Here is a 19067-nt window from a genome sequence, read left to right as displayed (position 1 = left end):
TTCCTTTGAAACAGATCAGTAGGTTTCTGAAGTGAAGACAAATCCTGTAACAGCATTCGCTGGTACGGAGCAACTTTTTTAAAAAATCTGAACACCCATGAATGACTTTCTGAGAATTGAGAGTCAGGAACCGAATGCCCTTTTTGATACCAATGTTTATCCTTTTACAAAGGTTGGGAGGGATACACAAATGAGTTAGTAGGCGCACCCTGCACCGATCCTTGTACTAACAGCCTCATAGTCCTCTATGGATTAAAGGAAACAAATTTTAATTGGCTCAGTCTTCTGGAATATCCAGTTCATCCGAAAAATGAGAAGAATTATCACTATTTCGTATTGGTTTTAATGGAGTACTTTCACTTTGAGAGGACTGGTGCAGCACCATTACTTTGCATATCAAATAAAACAGGTAATTAACAGCTTTTCTGCCACAGTCCTTATCACTGTTACACACAGCAGCACAAAGTTCCCTGAACACCAGGGTTCTCCTACTGCTAAACAAAACTGATGTTTGAGGGTCACATTAATTCCTTTATTACATAGGCATTAATTTACTGCTCAGTGAGATGTCTATAATTACAAACACAAAACATTACAATGCAAAATTCTATTGTATAACTATTTTATGATAATTTATTTTATGATAACTATCCCAAAAACAGAAAACACAAAAGACACCTGGCTTTCAACGACTTTATCCCCCCCCAAAATACAATTAGATTATTTTTAATTATGTAGCAATCAGACATCTACATTATGATAACATTTTCTGCCATAAGAACAGAAGATTTAAAGCAATCAATATGCATATATTTCGCCCACTATGCATGGTTAATTTCATTACCGAGCTATTGTACTGTACAGTAGATACACCACTTTATTTTCTTGATTAATCCACTCTGGTTTTGCAATAAACATTCACCATTTTTTGGCAAAGAGGCTTCTAGAGTTACCTTTCAGAAGCAAAAGTAAAGCAAAACGTTTGTGTTACGTACAGGGTACATGCAAAGAAAGCTTGCATTTTATTCTGCTTTGCTGAATGTGTACATTTCATTATTAATTTTACAGTCAGTCACCCACCATGGTTTATGTAATATTATGCACTGATTTATGCACTGCTTATGTAAAATCTACTTCAACAATCCATAACTAAATGCAAGGAGGGGTGTAATGTATAGCTATCTGGACTACTATAGTGCTTTTTGATAATTCAGCAGCACAGAACATCTAGCTGCTCCGATTTTAAAGGTAGAGAATAATTACACATTGCACTGTGGGTTCTCAAAGAATCAAATGTGAGAGAAGAGTGCAGAGATCGAACAATGATTGACTGTACTGTTAAGAATGAAAAGTGAACATCAATATCTTAGAAAGGATAATGAAACTTTATGATGTCATGTCATGGTGATACAGAAATAGTCAAATAATCCCTTCCCGATATCAAAGGTATGCTGTTAAATACTTTCCTAATTTTTCTAGGCTTTTTAACTAAATCACACTCATAATAGACAAGAAGTACCCTATTGCTCCTGGTGCACAATTCAGGTATTCTTGAAATTACCTACAGTAAATGTAAGAAAATACATGCCTACATTGGTTAACTAAATGTACTCTATATGGTAACGCGTGCCTACAGTGCCTTGCCAGCTGCTGCTTCTGATTTATGCTTTCCTGGCTAAATCTTATCAGCACAACTCTCTTCCACTGTGTGACTCGCTCTTCCTGACATCTAACTATTGCACCATATCCCACTGAAACTATGGCTGTCGTCCAGGCGCATACTCACCAACCTCACTGACTGCTGTGCTGTCCAGGTCACACTGGAACCTGATTATGTTCTCAGAGTCTTGGATGTATTTAACTCCACAACCAGCAGCTCCTAACACAGCAGGTTACCAAGATGCTTTTATACCTAAAGCTTTTCAGCCAATCAACAGCCAGGCATTGGATCACTTTACACCTATTCCCACTAGAAGTGTCAGGGCAGCAATTTTCAAGCTAAATTCAGGCAAAGCCTGGATGATTCACTATGTCTACAGTTACCATAATAAAAATGGTAAGTCCACTGCCAACAAACTAAAACTGCTTATTAAACACATTTAGGCTTCAGCATTTAAGATGTTCAGGTGCACCCTAAAAGGTTTCACACAAATACTGTCGACCTATTAGGGTGTATTTTAGCAATATAATGTTAACTATCACATTTAATGTGAAATACAATTAAATTTGAAGATTATTTTAAGTGATTTTGCTATTTTTCTGTGCATTATTAAAATACTCTTTCAGATGTCAGGAGGTTTAACAATATCCAAATACACAGTTGCATATCCAGTATGAAACTAAATGGGTGAGACAAACAGCTCTTCTCCTCTATTTCCTAGCAGATCACATCTATGAATTCTATTTAGAACAGAAAGTTAACTCAATAAGAAAGATGTGACTTTTTCTTAAGGGTGTTTGTTGAAGGACAGGTTGTGTTTTATGGCAATCTCTTCTTGCCAAGAAACCGATATTTCCATTTTCAATATGTGCTTATAATGTGCCAGGAGTAAGGTAACAACTTTTTGAAAAAAGAAAAATCTACTATTGAATGTTATTGGAATTGAATGTTAGGGCTATACAAAATGAATACTTACTACCCTCAATCCTTCCTTGTATATCATTAATAACTTATACTGTATGTTTGATTGTTAATTTGCCAAAAAAGAAGAATACACTCACTGAAATCAGACACTAAAAGAGTTGCAATTTGAGCTCTAGGTATTTTCTCACAAACATGTACTGTGCAACTGGGTGTCACCCCACAGCTTGCATCTAATGCCAAAAACACTTCCTATCCCACATTCTGGAGTCTTTTCACTCCAGCCAGAAGATTGTTAAGCCATCTGCTGTGGAGCTATAGATGTGATACTCAACAATATTTTCTAATCCAATCCATCTGTCAGAATCTAATCACACAAACAATCCCAAGGAAACTGTTTTCCATAGGAACAAAATGTGCAAAGTTAACCCTCTGATCCACTGAGGATTTGCAGTGACTATTTTGACTGCTAAATTTATCTTTTTTTTCGTTTTGTCTAGAAACATAATACCCAGATTTGAAAAGACTTTCCTTGCTTACCTAAGATTTTACTAAGCACACAATGGTATTCTGAACAGCAATGCTTAAAATAGTTTCAATTTTTGTGTTTTTTTTTTGTTGAAAGAAAAAAAACAAAACTTTTACATTAGAAGGATTCAACTTCAGTTAAATAAAACAAGATGGTGATATCACAGATACTGTATAACTTTCACGAAAAGTGTAATCATACAGTATAAACATCTCCCTTCCTTGCATGATGACTCAGGACATCAAAAATGAATGAAAACACAAAAGCACAGACAAGATGTGTTGTCAGTGAATGATATCCTTCCAGAGACATCTGCAGGAAGAAAAAACAAAAGTGAATAACCTTTTTTTGTCTTGGAAGGCAATGATCTGTAGAGAGCAGACAGACTGCTCTGTAGATGAAGTTTTGAAAAAGTGTGCTTCCTCTCTACAGAAAACAAAGGAGCTCCTATGTTAATGACCTGTGTGTCCCTTTTGAGAAGAATGACCAATGAAATGAAATAATCCAGGCATGCCTACTAATAATTATTACATAACATTACATTTATAAACTCTTTACACACCTGGACAAAGAGGAGCCCACAGCTGTCAAACAATAATATAAAACCTGAGAAATCACGACAGACCCTAAATAAAAAAAAATAAAACAGAGCCCATCATTGACTGTTTCATGAACCAGATTTAAAAACTGAAATGAAACTGAGAAATAGACCGTGTGATATCAGTCTCCATTTTGTTTACTAGTCCTCGTTAATTTTTTTAAGTAAACTTACATACCTATGGACCATGCTAGGTTTGAAATAATGCTAATAAACTTGCTTTTTTTTGTTGTTGCTTTCGTGGAGCCTCACATTAAATATCTTGTAAAAACTGAGACAAAATAATCCATAAAGTGTTTGTTTTATAAAATCAAAATACCCATGTAGAAAACTAGAAAAAATATTTCCTTAGATTAGCATGAATTAATTGCAACTAATTGCACAGTAGACTCAACGGAAAAGGCTTTAAGCAACAGTTGGGTCAATGAGAGCTCCGTTTTTTTTCTTAAAATATCTCTTTATCTTCAAAATCCAACAAAGGCTGTAATTGCGTCCCACAAGATAGTGAAAATGAAAAATACAGAGGCCTTCAGAGAGGGCACTCAATCAATAATCCTCCAGAAAATAACATGGCATCCACAGAGGAATCACCGTGACAACGGTTAAGGCTGCGTTTACATCGAGGGTCAGGTAGCAGTCAATTCATTTTATGGCAGCCGCATGCAATGACCCTAACATGAAATGACAAACTGGTTGTCTAGGTAATGTTCTTTTGAGAGAAAAAATCATGCCTTTATATGTTTTGTTGCCTGCTGAGCTTCCTCAGATGAAGCCAATATTTACCCCATGCTCAGGCAAAAGAACAGCCATTGTACGGAGCACAACCAATTACCACACGTCCACACACCAACTTTTGTATGCAAAGGTCATAAAAATTGTAACAAGAACTTCATACATACATGTCCATCTGCATATGTACAACAATTATCATTTAAACCTTTGGGTAGGGTACATCTCAGAAGCTACTTCAAATGTCTTATCCTACAGATGAAGTAAAAAGGAGTAACTGAAAAAGAAGTTCTGAAAGTTTTTTTTCAAAACTTAAAATTAAACATTTATATGAGGAGGTGATCATGTTGATCAATACATTTAACTGCTAATCCATAATATCTCCTTTTGTGTTGAAAAGTTTCCTGGAATGCAGCACAATTCCTGGTCACATTTAATTTCACGTTCCTAATGAAATATTTGCTGCAGCCCAAATCATACAGATGATGATGGAGTTTAAACACAAACATAAAGGGCATGAAAGGGCAACTTGAACGTACTCAGTATTCTATGTAGATGAGCATTCTGTTGGCTATAAGTCAGCAGTATATATCAACTGTGACAAATGCTTTTAGGTTGCAACTTGATTACATTTCATGTAACAGATCTACAGCACTAGTGTAACAATATACAAGCCGTATTGTACTTGGGCACCACAAAGGACATTAATTAGTGTTGTTTAGAGGATAAATAAACCCAATCTCTTCTTGAATAGGAGAGGATGCATTTATACCAATTACCCCTATGGTCTGAACAGTTTATCTTTGATGAAATACTTACAAATTCCCCTACTAGTGAGAAGCAAATGAGATAAAACTTCCAGTGATTTGTTCAACTATACTATGTTCAATTATGTGCAAATACCTACATTCTGCATTCTTTTATAACATGATTAGAATAGAGTGATTACCACATGATATACCCTTTCCTCACATCATACATGTCTTTCTTAAGACTATAGCTGAAGAACAAATACAGAAAAAAAATCCTGTAGTCTTGTTTATCTTGCTTATAGTTACCAAACATGAAAGTGGGGTTTCACAGAAGTTGGCTGCAAACATACATATCATTACATATGCAATGCTGAGGGTGCTTTTCAAATTTCAGTATAAGCTTGTAGAAATTCTGCACATACCAGCTGTTGAATGTTGTAACTCCAATTTGAAAAAACAAGCTCAGCACTTTCACTTCTGTAATCTTTACCCAAGTCAGCATTTGTAAAGCTTGCCTCCTGGTTATACTGTACAGCCTTTCTGTGCACTGAGACTTCCCTGACTTTGGTGTAACATCCCGAACATGTTCCCCTGATCAAAGACCTTCCTGTCTCCTGTATTAGTCTCGGCCCAAAAGGGTCTCCTTAAACATAACTCTCAAACAATGAGCTAAACGGATATACAGTACAGTAGGTCATATTATGAGCCATGAGAAACATCACTTCCAGACAGTTATAGGAAAACTACTGTATTAAGGAGAATTCACTGATACCTTATGGTAAGAGAAGTAACTTTAAAGCATTTATTCAAAATACACATTGTCAATCAAACAATGTGTGCAGCAAAAAGCAAAATAAAATTGTATTTGATATTATTTTTTCTGGTACTATTATTTTGCCATCAAGATAGATATTAAACACTTGAGAGAAAGTCCCAAATCATTTCCAAAGCCGCACAAATGCTCCCAAAAAATGAGTTAAATTCTAATTTCTTCTTATGAGGATCCTCTTTTTTAGAGCCCTAAAAACAGAGAGAGCTTAAATGAATAGGAAATACAGCTAACATGCTGAAGACAATGGTGTTTGTATCCGGCAATAAGACTACACTGCCTACATTTAGTCTGCCTTTCATAAGTTCTATTGTCATTTTAATCTAAAAAAATATATATAGTGAACCTCTAGTCCTTTGCTAAAAAAATCATAAATGCATGTTATTCTTTTCATGAGTTTCTGTGCAGTTCATGAGAAATACACCCACATCATCTGTGAGGATAAGAGAAGACTGAGCCTTCATCCATTAGCCAGTGAATTAAGATTTTAGGTTGAAGGTTTTTGAAGTACCAACATTCAACTTTTTCCTGACCTACTTCATGATTGTGAAAGTCTCCTCCAAATCAAAGCCCCTTGTTAAAGGATTAAGAAAAAAAATCAATTGACATTTTCTTTGTTATATAACACACGTATGCAACATTCCAGCGTTGAATTCTGTCTGCTCAGAGGATTAAAGACTTTCAAAGGGAAAGCTGTTGCATCCAACAATACAGCCAGAGTGGTTCAATTTCTTCAGCAAAACTGAGCGTAATCTAATCAAGACTTAATTAAAAAAAGTCTCATTAACAAAAAAACACAGATAAATGGACTCTGCTTTTTAACCTCTCTCAAGGTCTGATCAGAGAGAGGGTAATAAGCTTGTGTTTCAATGACACTAGGGCGTATTATTTTCCACTGATATTGCGAAGACTGTAATTAATATTTGTTTGCACGTCTTTCTTTTTCCTATTTTGTTCTCCTTTGTCATACCTGTATCATACAATGACAGTTTTACATTGTAAATCGTATTTTGGTCACCTGAATGTAAAAAAAAAAACTGAAAAATACAAACAGAAATGTAGTCTGACACATCCTACTTAAAATTGAGCTTATCAATTATTCATTGCATCATCAGATCATCACCTGAATTAGCTGACTCTGTGTTTACATTATGATGTGAGTTGAAGTTTCTTTTTATCTTAAAATTGTACTTGGAAACCCCCCACCATTGCCCTAGAATATCTGGTAGCCAGTCCCTGAAGAACAGCCAGGCTCCTTTAAAACTCTTAGCAGGGGCAGGACTAAGGACAAAACTGAAAAGAAAAGGGTTCAGGTATTACCCATACTACCTATACTAACCTGAGAACACAGCAGTCCATCTGAGAGGCACACTTCCTGGCTCTACACATGGGAAATACTGGCTATAGTTATATACCGATGCTATTTATAGTCAAAGATTGTGAGACTGATAGTGTGCCTCACAACAAATGCAGACTGGATGAAGAACTGTATAAAATGTCACATCTTAAAGAAGTTTAAGTTACCCAAGAAATCTCAATTTCTCAACAAAATGTAAACCTCGCCATTAACTTAAAGTCAGGATCTCATTCACGTATTTGCAAGCCATAATTAAAACCAATGTTTTAGCTCCTAAACTAACTTTCACAGTCTTGAGATTTGACGTTTCGGGATTTTGACACATGCTCAGCAGAAAAACATTGGAAGAGGTCATCACCATCAGTTTTAAACTTACAAGGAAAAATAAATCAGTGCACATATCACTTTGCAAAGCAAAGTCTTAAATAAAGCAAAACAATGGTATTACATGATACTGTATAGGATAATATATTCTTTTAAACTAGGATGAGGAGGTGCAAATTGCAATACAATTATTATATTTGAAACAAAATCTGTGTGAATTTTGAAAACAATAAACATCATAGAGACTGACTATCAACTTTTGTTCCCTGTCTTGTTTCTAAGGAAGACAGCTCTAGGGTAGCATTTGTTAAAGATGCAGACTGCAGAAACACACCAAATTTCACTTTGTAATATAAAGAGAAAAAAAGAGACAAACCACCATCTTTAAACTGAGAAACAAATCAAGCAAAGAATACACAGTGTTGGAGTGTTGCCATAGATCACACAGAGAAGCCCTGATGGCTTTTCAAAGCTTAGTATAACAAATTAAAAGGTACTCACCAATGCTCAATGAGAACGCTAATGTTTTAATGAAGAGTACTTCATGGCATATCACATAACAACAAGCTTATCGTTACCAATATGCAAAGTTAAGTGCCAGGTTTAATACTGTTTTATGTGCTGAATTTTGATTTAAGATGACTGTAACTAATTGCCCATACTTGATTGCCTGGCAATGAAGTGTTATGCACAATAGTCTCCAACTGCAGTTTTCTTACAGTGGAAAGGTATCACACATTTATTGTGTAAAAAAACAACAAATGTATCAACGTTAGCCAAACACCATTCAAAGATATTTCATATTATGTTGCTGATATGTTAGTATATTTACATAAAATAATTTTAGATCACTTATTTAAACATAAATATTCATATATATTGTATATACTGTACATTCTTTTGCTAAGACATTTAATGCTGGGGTTTTGAAGTTTTGAAATATTCCCAATGTATTGTAAAACATTAGTCATTTAAAACAATATATTCTGAGAGAATTTAACATTTGTAGCTAACTTTTGATAATTCGGGGATACTGGAAGATGGATTTTTATAACATGTGGAGTTATATACTGTAAGTTCTGAACAGAAGGCAAGAGACACAGTATAGGGAGACTTTTCTAAAATGTCTCAACTCTAGGAAAGTTCCAGATGTGCAGTTTCCTGATGATCTCCCTAATGTTTTGCACTTAATGATATTATAATAATGTATAGTATAATAATAACCTCCAACTTTACATAACACTAAGGGTATGATTATTTTTCAAATATGTGGCTGAGGAAAGACAGGAAATCTGTTATTGTCTGACAAATGAAAAACCCTCCCACTCTGCTGCATCTTTTCCATTCACCATAAAATGAAACATGCAGTTAGATCACTCAACCAGTTGAAGACTCATCTTGCTGCTGTTTGCGAACAATGACACTTTGCTTTCCACTTCTGGATGCCTGGTAACACCGCTGACAATAGGCGACAGTGGTGACATGTGAGCCGCACCAGCAGTGTGTCTCCTCTACGCACAGCACGCAGGGCAGTAACAGGACGCGTCCGGCACAAGCAGAGTGCTGGGCTCGACCCATGAAACTCAGCTTAAGCAGGCTCCCCCGCTGGCCCCATCCAGCCCTGGTGCTTAGGAGCAGGGAAGCCGAAATCAATGTGCGATGAAGGCTAGAGCACCAGAAAATGGATTTCTGTGAACTGATTCTGACAGTTCTAATAACTGCTAAAGAAAGCGTCTGAGCGACTAGAATTTCCCTGACAGCCATTGTCAGAAAACGATTATGTCAAGCACATGGAGGCAGATACTATATGCCTACATTTCCCACCATGAAATTGTTTATCTCTCAAATAAATGCAAAGCATTCTCTGATTTCAAAATAAAATCTAATCATGGAGTTGTTCCTGGCAGGAATTACATATATTTCTTAAACCCTAGCATATGCCTGTCTGTTTAGACTGTTGTAGCTACAAATTAAGGACATCACTTACTACATCATAGTCAAATCCTATTACCCTCCACCTGCAATATAATGTACAGTACAGCAACAGTAAATTGTTTTAATCAAGTTAGCTAAATTGATTGAAAACACAATAAGTTATTTTGCACAGAGATAAAAGAAACACCTGAAACATTTAATCACCGACCAATCACTAACTCAGAAGCTTGAACTACATTACCTAGTCCTGTATGTACTGTAAATATCAGTGGAACCAAATGTAGTACCATTTAATTAAAGAACTGCTTCTGGGCTACACTACCCAGCACTATGAAAAAAAGAACATGTTCCCTTTTCTATTCTTTGCTGTTGCCAGCAGTTTTACAGAAGCACATCACTAGGGGTGGCAAGCTCTGATTCTGATTTTCTACATGGCACTGTGTGCATGAATCACTGCAGTAGCTGTTTCATAACTCTGGAGTAGGAGTTTGTTACTGGTTGCATCAGCAAAGCTTAGGCTTTTGAAGTTACTTTATTCAGAGGCTTTTACCTTAAACACTAAAGCAAATACCAAAGTATACTGTAGAACAATGAGTTGTCTCTTAGGAACCCTAGTGTGGAGATACCTTTCCATAATGCAATACTACTGTATATCATTACTGATTTCTCATAGAAGATTTAGAAACCAATGCGTAGCTATGTTATGCAGATGAAGACGACTAGTGTGAATTTCAGGAATATGTTTAAAGTTAAAATAATAACTAAAAATAAAATGCAAACGATTTGCTTTCATTTAAATAATTGTCAATGTTCAAAACCAATAGAATGCAAGAGCTTCAAAGCTGAAAAGGTCATTAAAATTCTTTTACGACATGAAAAGGGAAAGGTGTTGAGAAAAAATGATAATTTTATGCATTGAACAGATACAGGCAAACAACAGTCAACTAATTTGAAATAAGTAAAAATAAGTCAAACATTTTCCAATTAAATATCCAAACACTGATTCATATCCAAGTCTGTAATTTATTTGAAAATGCAGACATTTTATTTATTCTTCATTTACAAGGCCTGTTTGAATCCTGAATTTAATAATCTTCCAATTTCACATTAAACAATACTCTTTGCCACAGGGATCAAAAGTAATAGGCTTTGATCTCATTGTCTCTCTCATGCTTCGGTTGTTTCTGACACTAAGTGACGAAAGGGATAAGCACTTTATTTGAAAGATTTTGATCCCTTTGTGTGTTTGAGAGGCAAAGGAAGAGGTTTATAAGCAGAAACCGAATGAGAGATTGGGGGACTACAACATTTCAGGAATAGATCCGTAGTACACGCACCCAGAGAGCACAGCAGCCTGACGCAGAACTTAATTTTAAAAATAGAACAGCCCTGGGGAAACGCAATGCCAACAAATATACACCCCCAAAATGCAAAGGTGTCAGAACTTCAAAAGGATCACCTGGCAGCTACTCTACAGTATATCCTGTTGGAACAAGGTGCTTTTTCATTTTGTCCTTCTAGGAATTTGGGTTTTGTGCACAATATAGAAAACACAGGTTAAACTGTATATGCAATCACATAAAGGATAAACACGTTATATATAAAGATATCAAACAAAGAGAAAAAGTATCTGTGTAAAATCTTACTACGGAGCACTTCGACAACAGATTCAAACACAATCCCTCATAAAACTAGCAATAGCTCAGATTTGCTGCAGTCCAATAAAAAGAGCCCATAAATTACAAGAGTGCACTGCCTTTCTGCAGTCTGGTGCTTCACTGCTTAATTTCTCCCGGAAACAGGAGGAAGCAGTCCGATTTACAACACTCGGTGGGATAAAGGAATTGGTTCTACCTGATACTGCCAAATGAGACTGGCTCACACGTATGTATACACAGCAGAATTGCTCAGGCTGGCCAATGCATTATACTGCCCAGTGGAATTGAAGAGAGGGGCTCATGCATTATGCTGCCTAAGTGAATTACCGAGATCGAGCTGCACACAGCATCAGAATGCCAGAGTGAGGAAGAGGCCTGATCACCCACACCGGCGCGACAATGCTGTAGCCACTAGCTGGCTGTCAGCCCAGGCTTGTTTTTTTATTAATAGTGGTCATGGATGCGGAATTAATTAAAATAACTGGGTAAAGTTCCTTTTCATAACATCATTTCATAATGCATGTTGCTCTCAGACAGGTCAGCTTTAAATGGAAAAAGGATCTGGGACAATGACTGAAGCTTCACTGAGCGAAACAGATATTTTTATTGAATAGGGAATCACTGCTTTCACACTATTGCCACTGTACTTTCATATGGAAATACATATATAGAAACCGTAATATATCATTAAACTTCTTGGGAAAACTGAAACATTTTTAAGTTTATGGTATTTAGGAAACAGTCTCTCTTAATATTTGATAAAGCCTCTCATTTCTATTTCTTCTTATTTCTATTTATACCTGAAAAAGATATAAAGGCACATGGATACTTTTGTATATTATGCTGTTTTTCTGTAACGTTAGGAGGCTTTTGAAGGCCACCAGGGATAAGCTTCCATGTACTCAGTCATACAAAGGTATTTAAGGAACAAATAAAAATAAATAAAAAAAGTTTTAAAATATATAAAGTAAATATATGAAGTAAAGGAAAATTCCACGCTGAAAGGCAAAAAGAAGAAACCCAGTGTTTCGACAGCTGAATCTTCTTCCGATGTCAAGAGTTTTATTTCTGTTTTTCACTGTTACATAGTTCTATTTCACATAATCCTGATGCAGCTCCCTACTTGGGTATTTGAAGTACTCTAAGTCCTAAAGATATGCTGTGTCAGCTGCCAGCAGAGCCTCAACATTAAATTCTACACATGTGTACGATAACACAATGATGGCCTTTACCATGACATTGAGTTTTAAAGATAAAACCAAGACATGCAAGTCCATCCATCCAAGCTGTTTATTCCTGGTAACAACAGATCAGAGCCAGCCCAGGCTTCAAGACTACACACTGGACAGCAGTCTGTCACTGGGCACACACACAAGAAGACAATGTGGAGACATCGTTTGATGTGGACGGCATGTCTTTAAAACATGGGAAGCACATGCAAAATTCACATCGAAAGTGTCCAGGTCCAGGATCAAACTCGGGACCAAAGAGCTGTGAGGCAGCAATGCTAATTGCCATGCCACTCTTCAACCCACTTTCAGCTAAGGCAGCTTCTTGGGATATTCCAGCTACCATCCTGGTTGTCTTTGGCCCTTAAACAATACATCCTCAATACAAAGCCTAAGTCAATGTGGCTTCCTTTCTTGTGCCTGTGCTCACAAACCACGCTTCATTAGCTCACAGCTCATGCGACAGATGTTCTCTGCTCGCCATATGTCTCTAAAGTTTCTCCTAAAAGTCTCCTAACCTATACAGAATTACAGAAAATGTCACATTTTGAATAAACGGTTTAGAATAATAAGAGACCACTCTTTTTAAAATGAGATACCGTGTCAAGATGAAAACTGTAGGGGCTCCCAAGACGCTAAACTAGTAAAATAGCTCTATGACCGCAGGTACGCGCATGGGTTATGTCACGTCCGGAGTGTGACCGATATTCCCCAAGCGATGGTGCTCAACTGAGGCTACGATGGGATTCAATCAGATTGGCCAGCGCTCTCTTGGATCTCTGCAAAAACAGTGCCCTCTGACTGGCCATTGCAGGCACGCAGTGCTGATGGTGACGGAAATGCCTCTCCTCCAGTCGTGTGTCACCTGTGATCGTCAAAAGACGACTGGCTGGGAGGCGGTTGGGTCAGATAAGCCTGCTTACATATTCTCATTCTACCCTGTGAGTAGCCTTGAGGTTTGTAGGGGATGTGAAGATGTGAATAAACACAATTGGCTGCTGCACTGCAGGTGGATGTAACACATACAGTATAAACGGCATTAATAAAGTGCAATAAAAAGATGCGCTTTGTTGATCCTTATAGGATCGTGAATCAAGGTGACTTTGCAAAACAATTTAGTGTTTCTGCTATTTCTGTGTGGATTTACAAGCAATATAAATCTGTGGGCCGATCAGGCCATTTCTGCTAGTTGCTATTTCAAGAATAAAGGTCAAATTTTGGCTGTAGAAGGTAGATTAGTTGGGGCCAATATATAAATGTCACTGTCTGCCCTTTTCTTTATAGTCTGTGATTCATTTAGAGAGAGTTGTGTGTTTATTTGAGGTTCATTTGACCATTCAGAATGTTCTGCATTCAATTCTTCCCCATAAATTGTAGCATTCTGGACTTGCTGTGTGAATTAAGAGCACTGTATAATTATTCAGAAGGCAGGGAATTAAACCATAAATAGAATGATGGGCAAAGACGAATTAGACTACCAACCTATAGCTGTGCCTAAACATTTAGCATCATGATCACAAAGGAATTTTAGATCTGAGTTTATGGTTTTAAAATTGGCACAAAAATATTTTGTTTTAACATAAAGCCCCACATACTGTGTAATTTAGAGAGCATAGGGGGCACAGCAGTTATCGCTACGACCTCACAGCTCTGGGGTCCTGGATTCCGTTCCAGCCTGCAATGTCTTAGGCGCGGAGTTTGCTCATTCTCTCCATGCCTGTGTGGGTTTTCTCCAGGTATGTCAGTGTCTTTTCTCAATCCAAAGACAAGCTGTACAGGTGAACTGGAGTCTGCGAAGTGATCCTTATGCAGTATGTGGGTGTGAGTGAGCACACGTCCTGTGACGGACTAATGACTTATCCAGGGCGCAGTTTGTCTCATACCGTGTCTGTGGGGTCAGGCTCTGGATCACTGAGAACTCGACAAATAAGGTGATTATTTAAAATAGAATGATTTATGGATGGACAAACACTCATATACAAAATGTTGCCCATATCCTTTACTTAGATAATTTGAAACACCAGTAAAAGACAATGACTATCTGTGATCTGCACATTTACATACAACATATACTGTACATAATAATAATAATAATAATAATAATAATAATAATAATAATAATAATAATTGCTTACACTTATATAGCGCTTTTTCTGGACACTCCACTCAAAGCGCTTTACAGGTAATGGGGACTCCCCTCCACCACCACCAATGTGCAGCATCCACCTGGATGATGCGACGGCAGCCATAGTGCGCCAGAACGCTCACCACACATCAATGTTCTGCTCCCCTCAAATGGGCTGTATTACAACCCATATTGCACTGTATTGCACTGCTAGTGTACCTGCTGCATTAATTTTACAACCACTGTCCGATACTTTCATGTTTGAATCCCTTTTGTGTTTTGTTTAAATCAGCTTCAACCCTGATTTTAATCAACTTTTAACTCCATATGCCTGAAATTATGTCCATTACCTGATTACAGTGTAGCCAGGTGGATCATGATAAACTTTAGCACAAACTATCATAAAAAGAAGTCATATAAGCCCACAGAGCCTGTTTCATTATGCAAATTTTGTAAATTACTTCTACCTAATTATTTCAAGAATGCCTAGATTTGACTTTTTACCTACTAAATAACATATAAATGTTCTAGCACTAGAAATAAATTCTAGAACTAGAATGAACAGCTCAACCCTTAATAGTTGATATAAAAACAATTCCTTGCCTTTATCACAATCTTTTGCAATTTTGTAAAACTGCAACTGACTCAAAAATTGCTTTCTAAGGCTTTGTTTTCTATCGCTAAGCTGACAAAAATGTGTAATAAGGATTTCAGCTTTACATTTAATTCATCTGCTTTGCCAAGTTTTTCATCACAGTCCCCTATTGCTTGACAGCCTGGAGGATGCTGGATTGCTATTCTCCAGAGTAAAGCAATTTTTTTGGCTCTTTAGGCAATGAATAGTATTTATAGAGACAGAGACCTATGTTAGACTGTAAATGAGAGAGAAAGCAGATGCCAAAAAACGTTTGCATGAAAACCAAAACAACTTGATATTAAAAATCATTTAGTTTTTTTATAGATGCAGTACATACAGTATGCTGTACATTTAGCAGATCTGTGAATTGTTTAATACTCAATCGGAGAGAACACTAGTCTTTTATAGTTAATGTAACCATATACAACTATATGGTTACTGTATATATAGAGTATAACTTCTAGATATAAGGATAACCTGATACATATATTTCCAAGAAATTTCTACCTGTGCTCTTATGAATTAACTGTACTTGTGAATTTATTATCAAGGAAATTCCAGAGCACCGACCAAACCTTAATTTTTTTTCTTTTGCATAGGTATCTGTGAATGGTCACTTTAAATAAAAGGATTTTTTTTAAACGAATACAAATATTTTTCATGCTTTAACACTTTGTCCCTGCATCCTGAAGATAGACAGCAGAGTCTGTGTCTCTGTAGCAGCCAGCCATGGCCCTGCCTGAGCAGGAGAACACGATTTGTCTCTCTGGAAGGTGATCCAGTTTTACTTCTCTGGGGCAGCTGGCATGAAGACAAAAGGCAGTGCAAATGGCAAGGTGGTGCATTATGCTTTCTGTGCACACATCCACCCCGTGCAAAAATCAATTTTCATTTAAATAATGGAGGCAAATGCAATGCTTTGAATTATAATACAGTATTTTACAAGTGAAGCATTAAGTGATGGAGATGGGTTCACAAGGACAGCACTGTGTTGCTGTACTTTGCTCTACTACAAGATAGAACCATGGAGAGAACCAGAGTGGCTAAAAATGATGCAGAACAAACCACTAACCAGAAGAATGGGTTTTAGCTTCCTAGTCTGAGTCTCTGCATCGCTGTTGATGATCCTAGCAAGTATCAATTACATTTACGACGTCAAAGTCCTGTCACTGCCAGGTCTAAACTGCATGTCTATACTTCTATAAGGATTGATCCACAGAAGATTGCCTATTCCCTCATGAAAGTGCAGCAGAAGAGAAGTCAATGACAAATTCAATACAAAGGGAGTGAAAGCTAACATGGCGCATGTACAACCGGAGTAATTCTTACAGTCTCTAGAAATTAGACAGACATGCTGCTCCAGAACCATTACTCTGGACAATGAATCTGGTAACACCAGACATTGAAAAAACGTCCTTCTAATGTCTTCATTGCATTTTAGTAAATATAAGATAAGAAGCAGCAAAAATGTGTTAGCTCACATCAAGATAACATTTATTTTGTTCTGATTTATGGGACATTTTTGCTAATGAAAAAAATGACCAAATTGCTGAGCAGATGAGAAAAATAATTCGTTTCCTGCATATCAGAAGTTTTAAACTATTTAAAAAAATGTAATTTCCTCTGTGAATCACAGAAAATGACAAAAAATACCAGGGTATGGAAATCTAAAAGAGTATACGACTGTTGACTGCTGAGCATTCAGTACATCATGCTGGGATGCTAGTCTGTCACTTGAGAAGGAGAAGAAGAAAGTGGTATCAATTTGCTCAGTATATTCAATCTAATCTTGCTTAATTTGATTTGAATACATCTAATCTTTTTCTACATCAAACCGCCTTGGAGACCATTAACATGACATTCCAAGATTTAATGCATCTTTAGTTTCTTTGTCCTTGAGCAAGCTCTACAGCACCATACAGTTGACGAGGAGTTTGCACACAGTTAAATCATTTTGATTTCAACATCATTAGGATATTCTAACCTATGGCCTTGCTGAAAGTAGAAGAGACATTAGCAAAATGCAACATTCCATTCTTTTTTACAACACTAACCCAACAGAGCAATTCACAGTCACAAATTACAGGGAATTGACGCACAAATGTAATAGGGTCTTTCGGCAAACACTTCCAAACTAAAAAGCTGTAGTTTAATAATTGCTTAGTATTAACTGCACATCAAGCAAATGGCCAAACAAAAAGCATGACAAAATTATACATTTATGCTTTTAAGTACCCTTATGTTCACTTCTATTTGGAAATTAGCCGACGTATGAATTGCAGGCTGAATTAGTGGAACTAAAAAAAAAATCGCCTACCTTCTTTTTGTCCCTCATTGAGCCCTTTCCTCGAACCATGATTTTGCACCCCGTCTCTGCCTCCAGCTGCTTCGCTGTTAATCCTCTGGGTCCCAGGATTCGTCCCACGAAGTTGAACTGCACAAAAGCACAATAAACTAATAAGAGAGTCTGTTCAGGAAACAACACAGCTACTGGGCACTGGGTAACTGGCTTGCAACAGTGGTTCACTTTGCTTTTAAAAAAAAAGAAGTTGAAACAAAAAGAAAATCAATCAAAAACTACAATCAATTTCTTCTACCTTTTTCAAATTTATTACATCTCGTATTTTCTACACTGCAGCATTCCATTTTAGTGATCTTGTTACTTTTTGTTCATACTTAATTTCATATCAAACTACATCCTTTATTTTAAATGTTATGCACACAGGTTTATTTTAAGGATAACAGCTTGCTCTGGGGGTTGGTTGTTTTAGTTACCTGCAGATATTCTGCATTCTAACATCCAATAGCTCTTCTCCTATCTGGTATCATATACTGACTGAAAAGCTTTGATTTTGTACTGATTAGAGTATAATACTTCATTCCATGACTGTAATGCTCAATTTTGGAGTTTTTTGCAAACAGCTTTCATTTTATCCTGAGGCCTTAACGTGGGTTTCTTGGTAGCAGTATTTCCATCAAGATCTTCACAGCCAGCTGTCTTCAGTACTAGAAGAATGACACTCACAACTGTTGTCATCTCAGGTGACAATCTGACTTCTCTTTCCGAAACTATGTTGTAAACTTTTGTCTTGCTTTCAGGTAATTTTATATGGCACTTTTTGCCTTCTATTAATTTGATAGAGAAATCTTTGTTTCTCTGCTATTTCCACTACCACTTGCCATTTTGAGTGTCTAACAATGTTTATCTGAAATGTCAATTTGGGGTATTTTTTTAAATTTGTTTAGCATTTTCACATTGGTAAGCCTCAGGTTAAGCATTTAGTAAAATAACTTTTAGATTATCTTTAAAACTTATATGAAGATAAATCACAATAAAGCCCTTTAAAGTGGTTAGTTTGTCATAATGTACAATACATCCAAATGAACAATAATGTATTTTAATCATATTTGAACAGTTCTTAAACTTTGAAGGACAGGGATTATCAAGTCAATTCATGATCATTAAGAATGTTTGTTAATGTGTCCCAAAAAGAGCTGCAGCCCTTCAAACATGGGGCCAATTTCCATGCTTTCATTCTGAAGCCTTTTTGTGAGGTCATTAAATCAGACCATAAAGCAGGTAGACAGGAGCAGAGCTGCATACAGAAAGTCAGTTAATTTATGAGCACATCTAAGCTATCTGAAAGGGCTATCACTTCTACTTTAGATGCAATACATACTTACAAAAATCACCCAGGAGCTGATAACCGATTTCGTTTTTCAATTTTAAGGTCCCCCGCAAACTCGTAACTTCACAAAATATTAGCAAAATCAAAATCTTGCA

General features: G+C 36.6%; 1 protein-coding gene across 6 annotated transcripts in view; it reads right to left on the bottom strand.

The window, feature by feature from the left end:
* Positions 1-19067, bottom strand: part of LOC148646321 (KH domain-containing RNA-binding protein QKI) — a 131606-nt gene that overhangs the window by 60026 nt on the left and 52513 nt on the right. For all 6 annotated transcript variants that reach the window (XR_015927876.1, XM_088609603.1, XM_088609602.1 and 3 more), the window contains exon 3: positions 17601-17717. Coding sequence is in view for 5 of the 6 variants with exons in the window: in XM_088609603.1 (XP_088465729.1) it covers positions 17601-17717 (117 nt within the window). In the remaining variant the exon portion in view is untranslated. The remainder of the gene's footprint in view (positions 1-17600; positions 17718-19067) is intronic.

Source organism: Lepisosteus platostomus, chromosome 17 (genome assembly GCF_059453375.1).
Source record: "Lepisosteus platostomus isolate fLepPlt1 chromosome 17, fLepPlt1.hap1, whole genome shotgun sequence".
Taxonomy (NCBI): Eukaryota; Metazoa; Chordata; class Actinopteri; order Semionotiformes; family Lepisosteidae; genus Lepisosteus; species Lepisosteus platostomus.
Note: the sequence above shows the minus strand (reverse complement) of the source record. Positions and strands in the feature narration are given on the sequence as shown.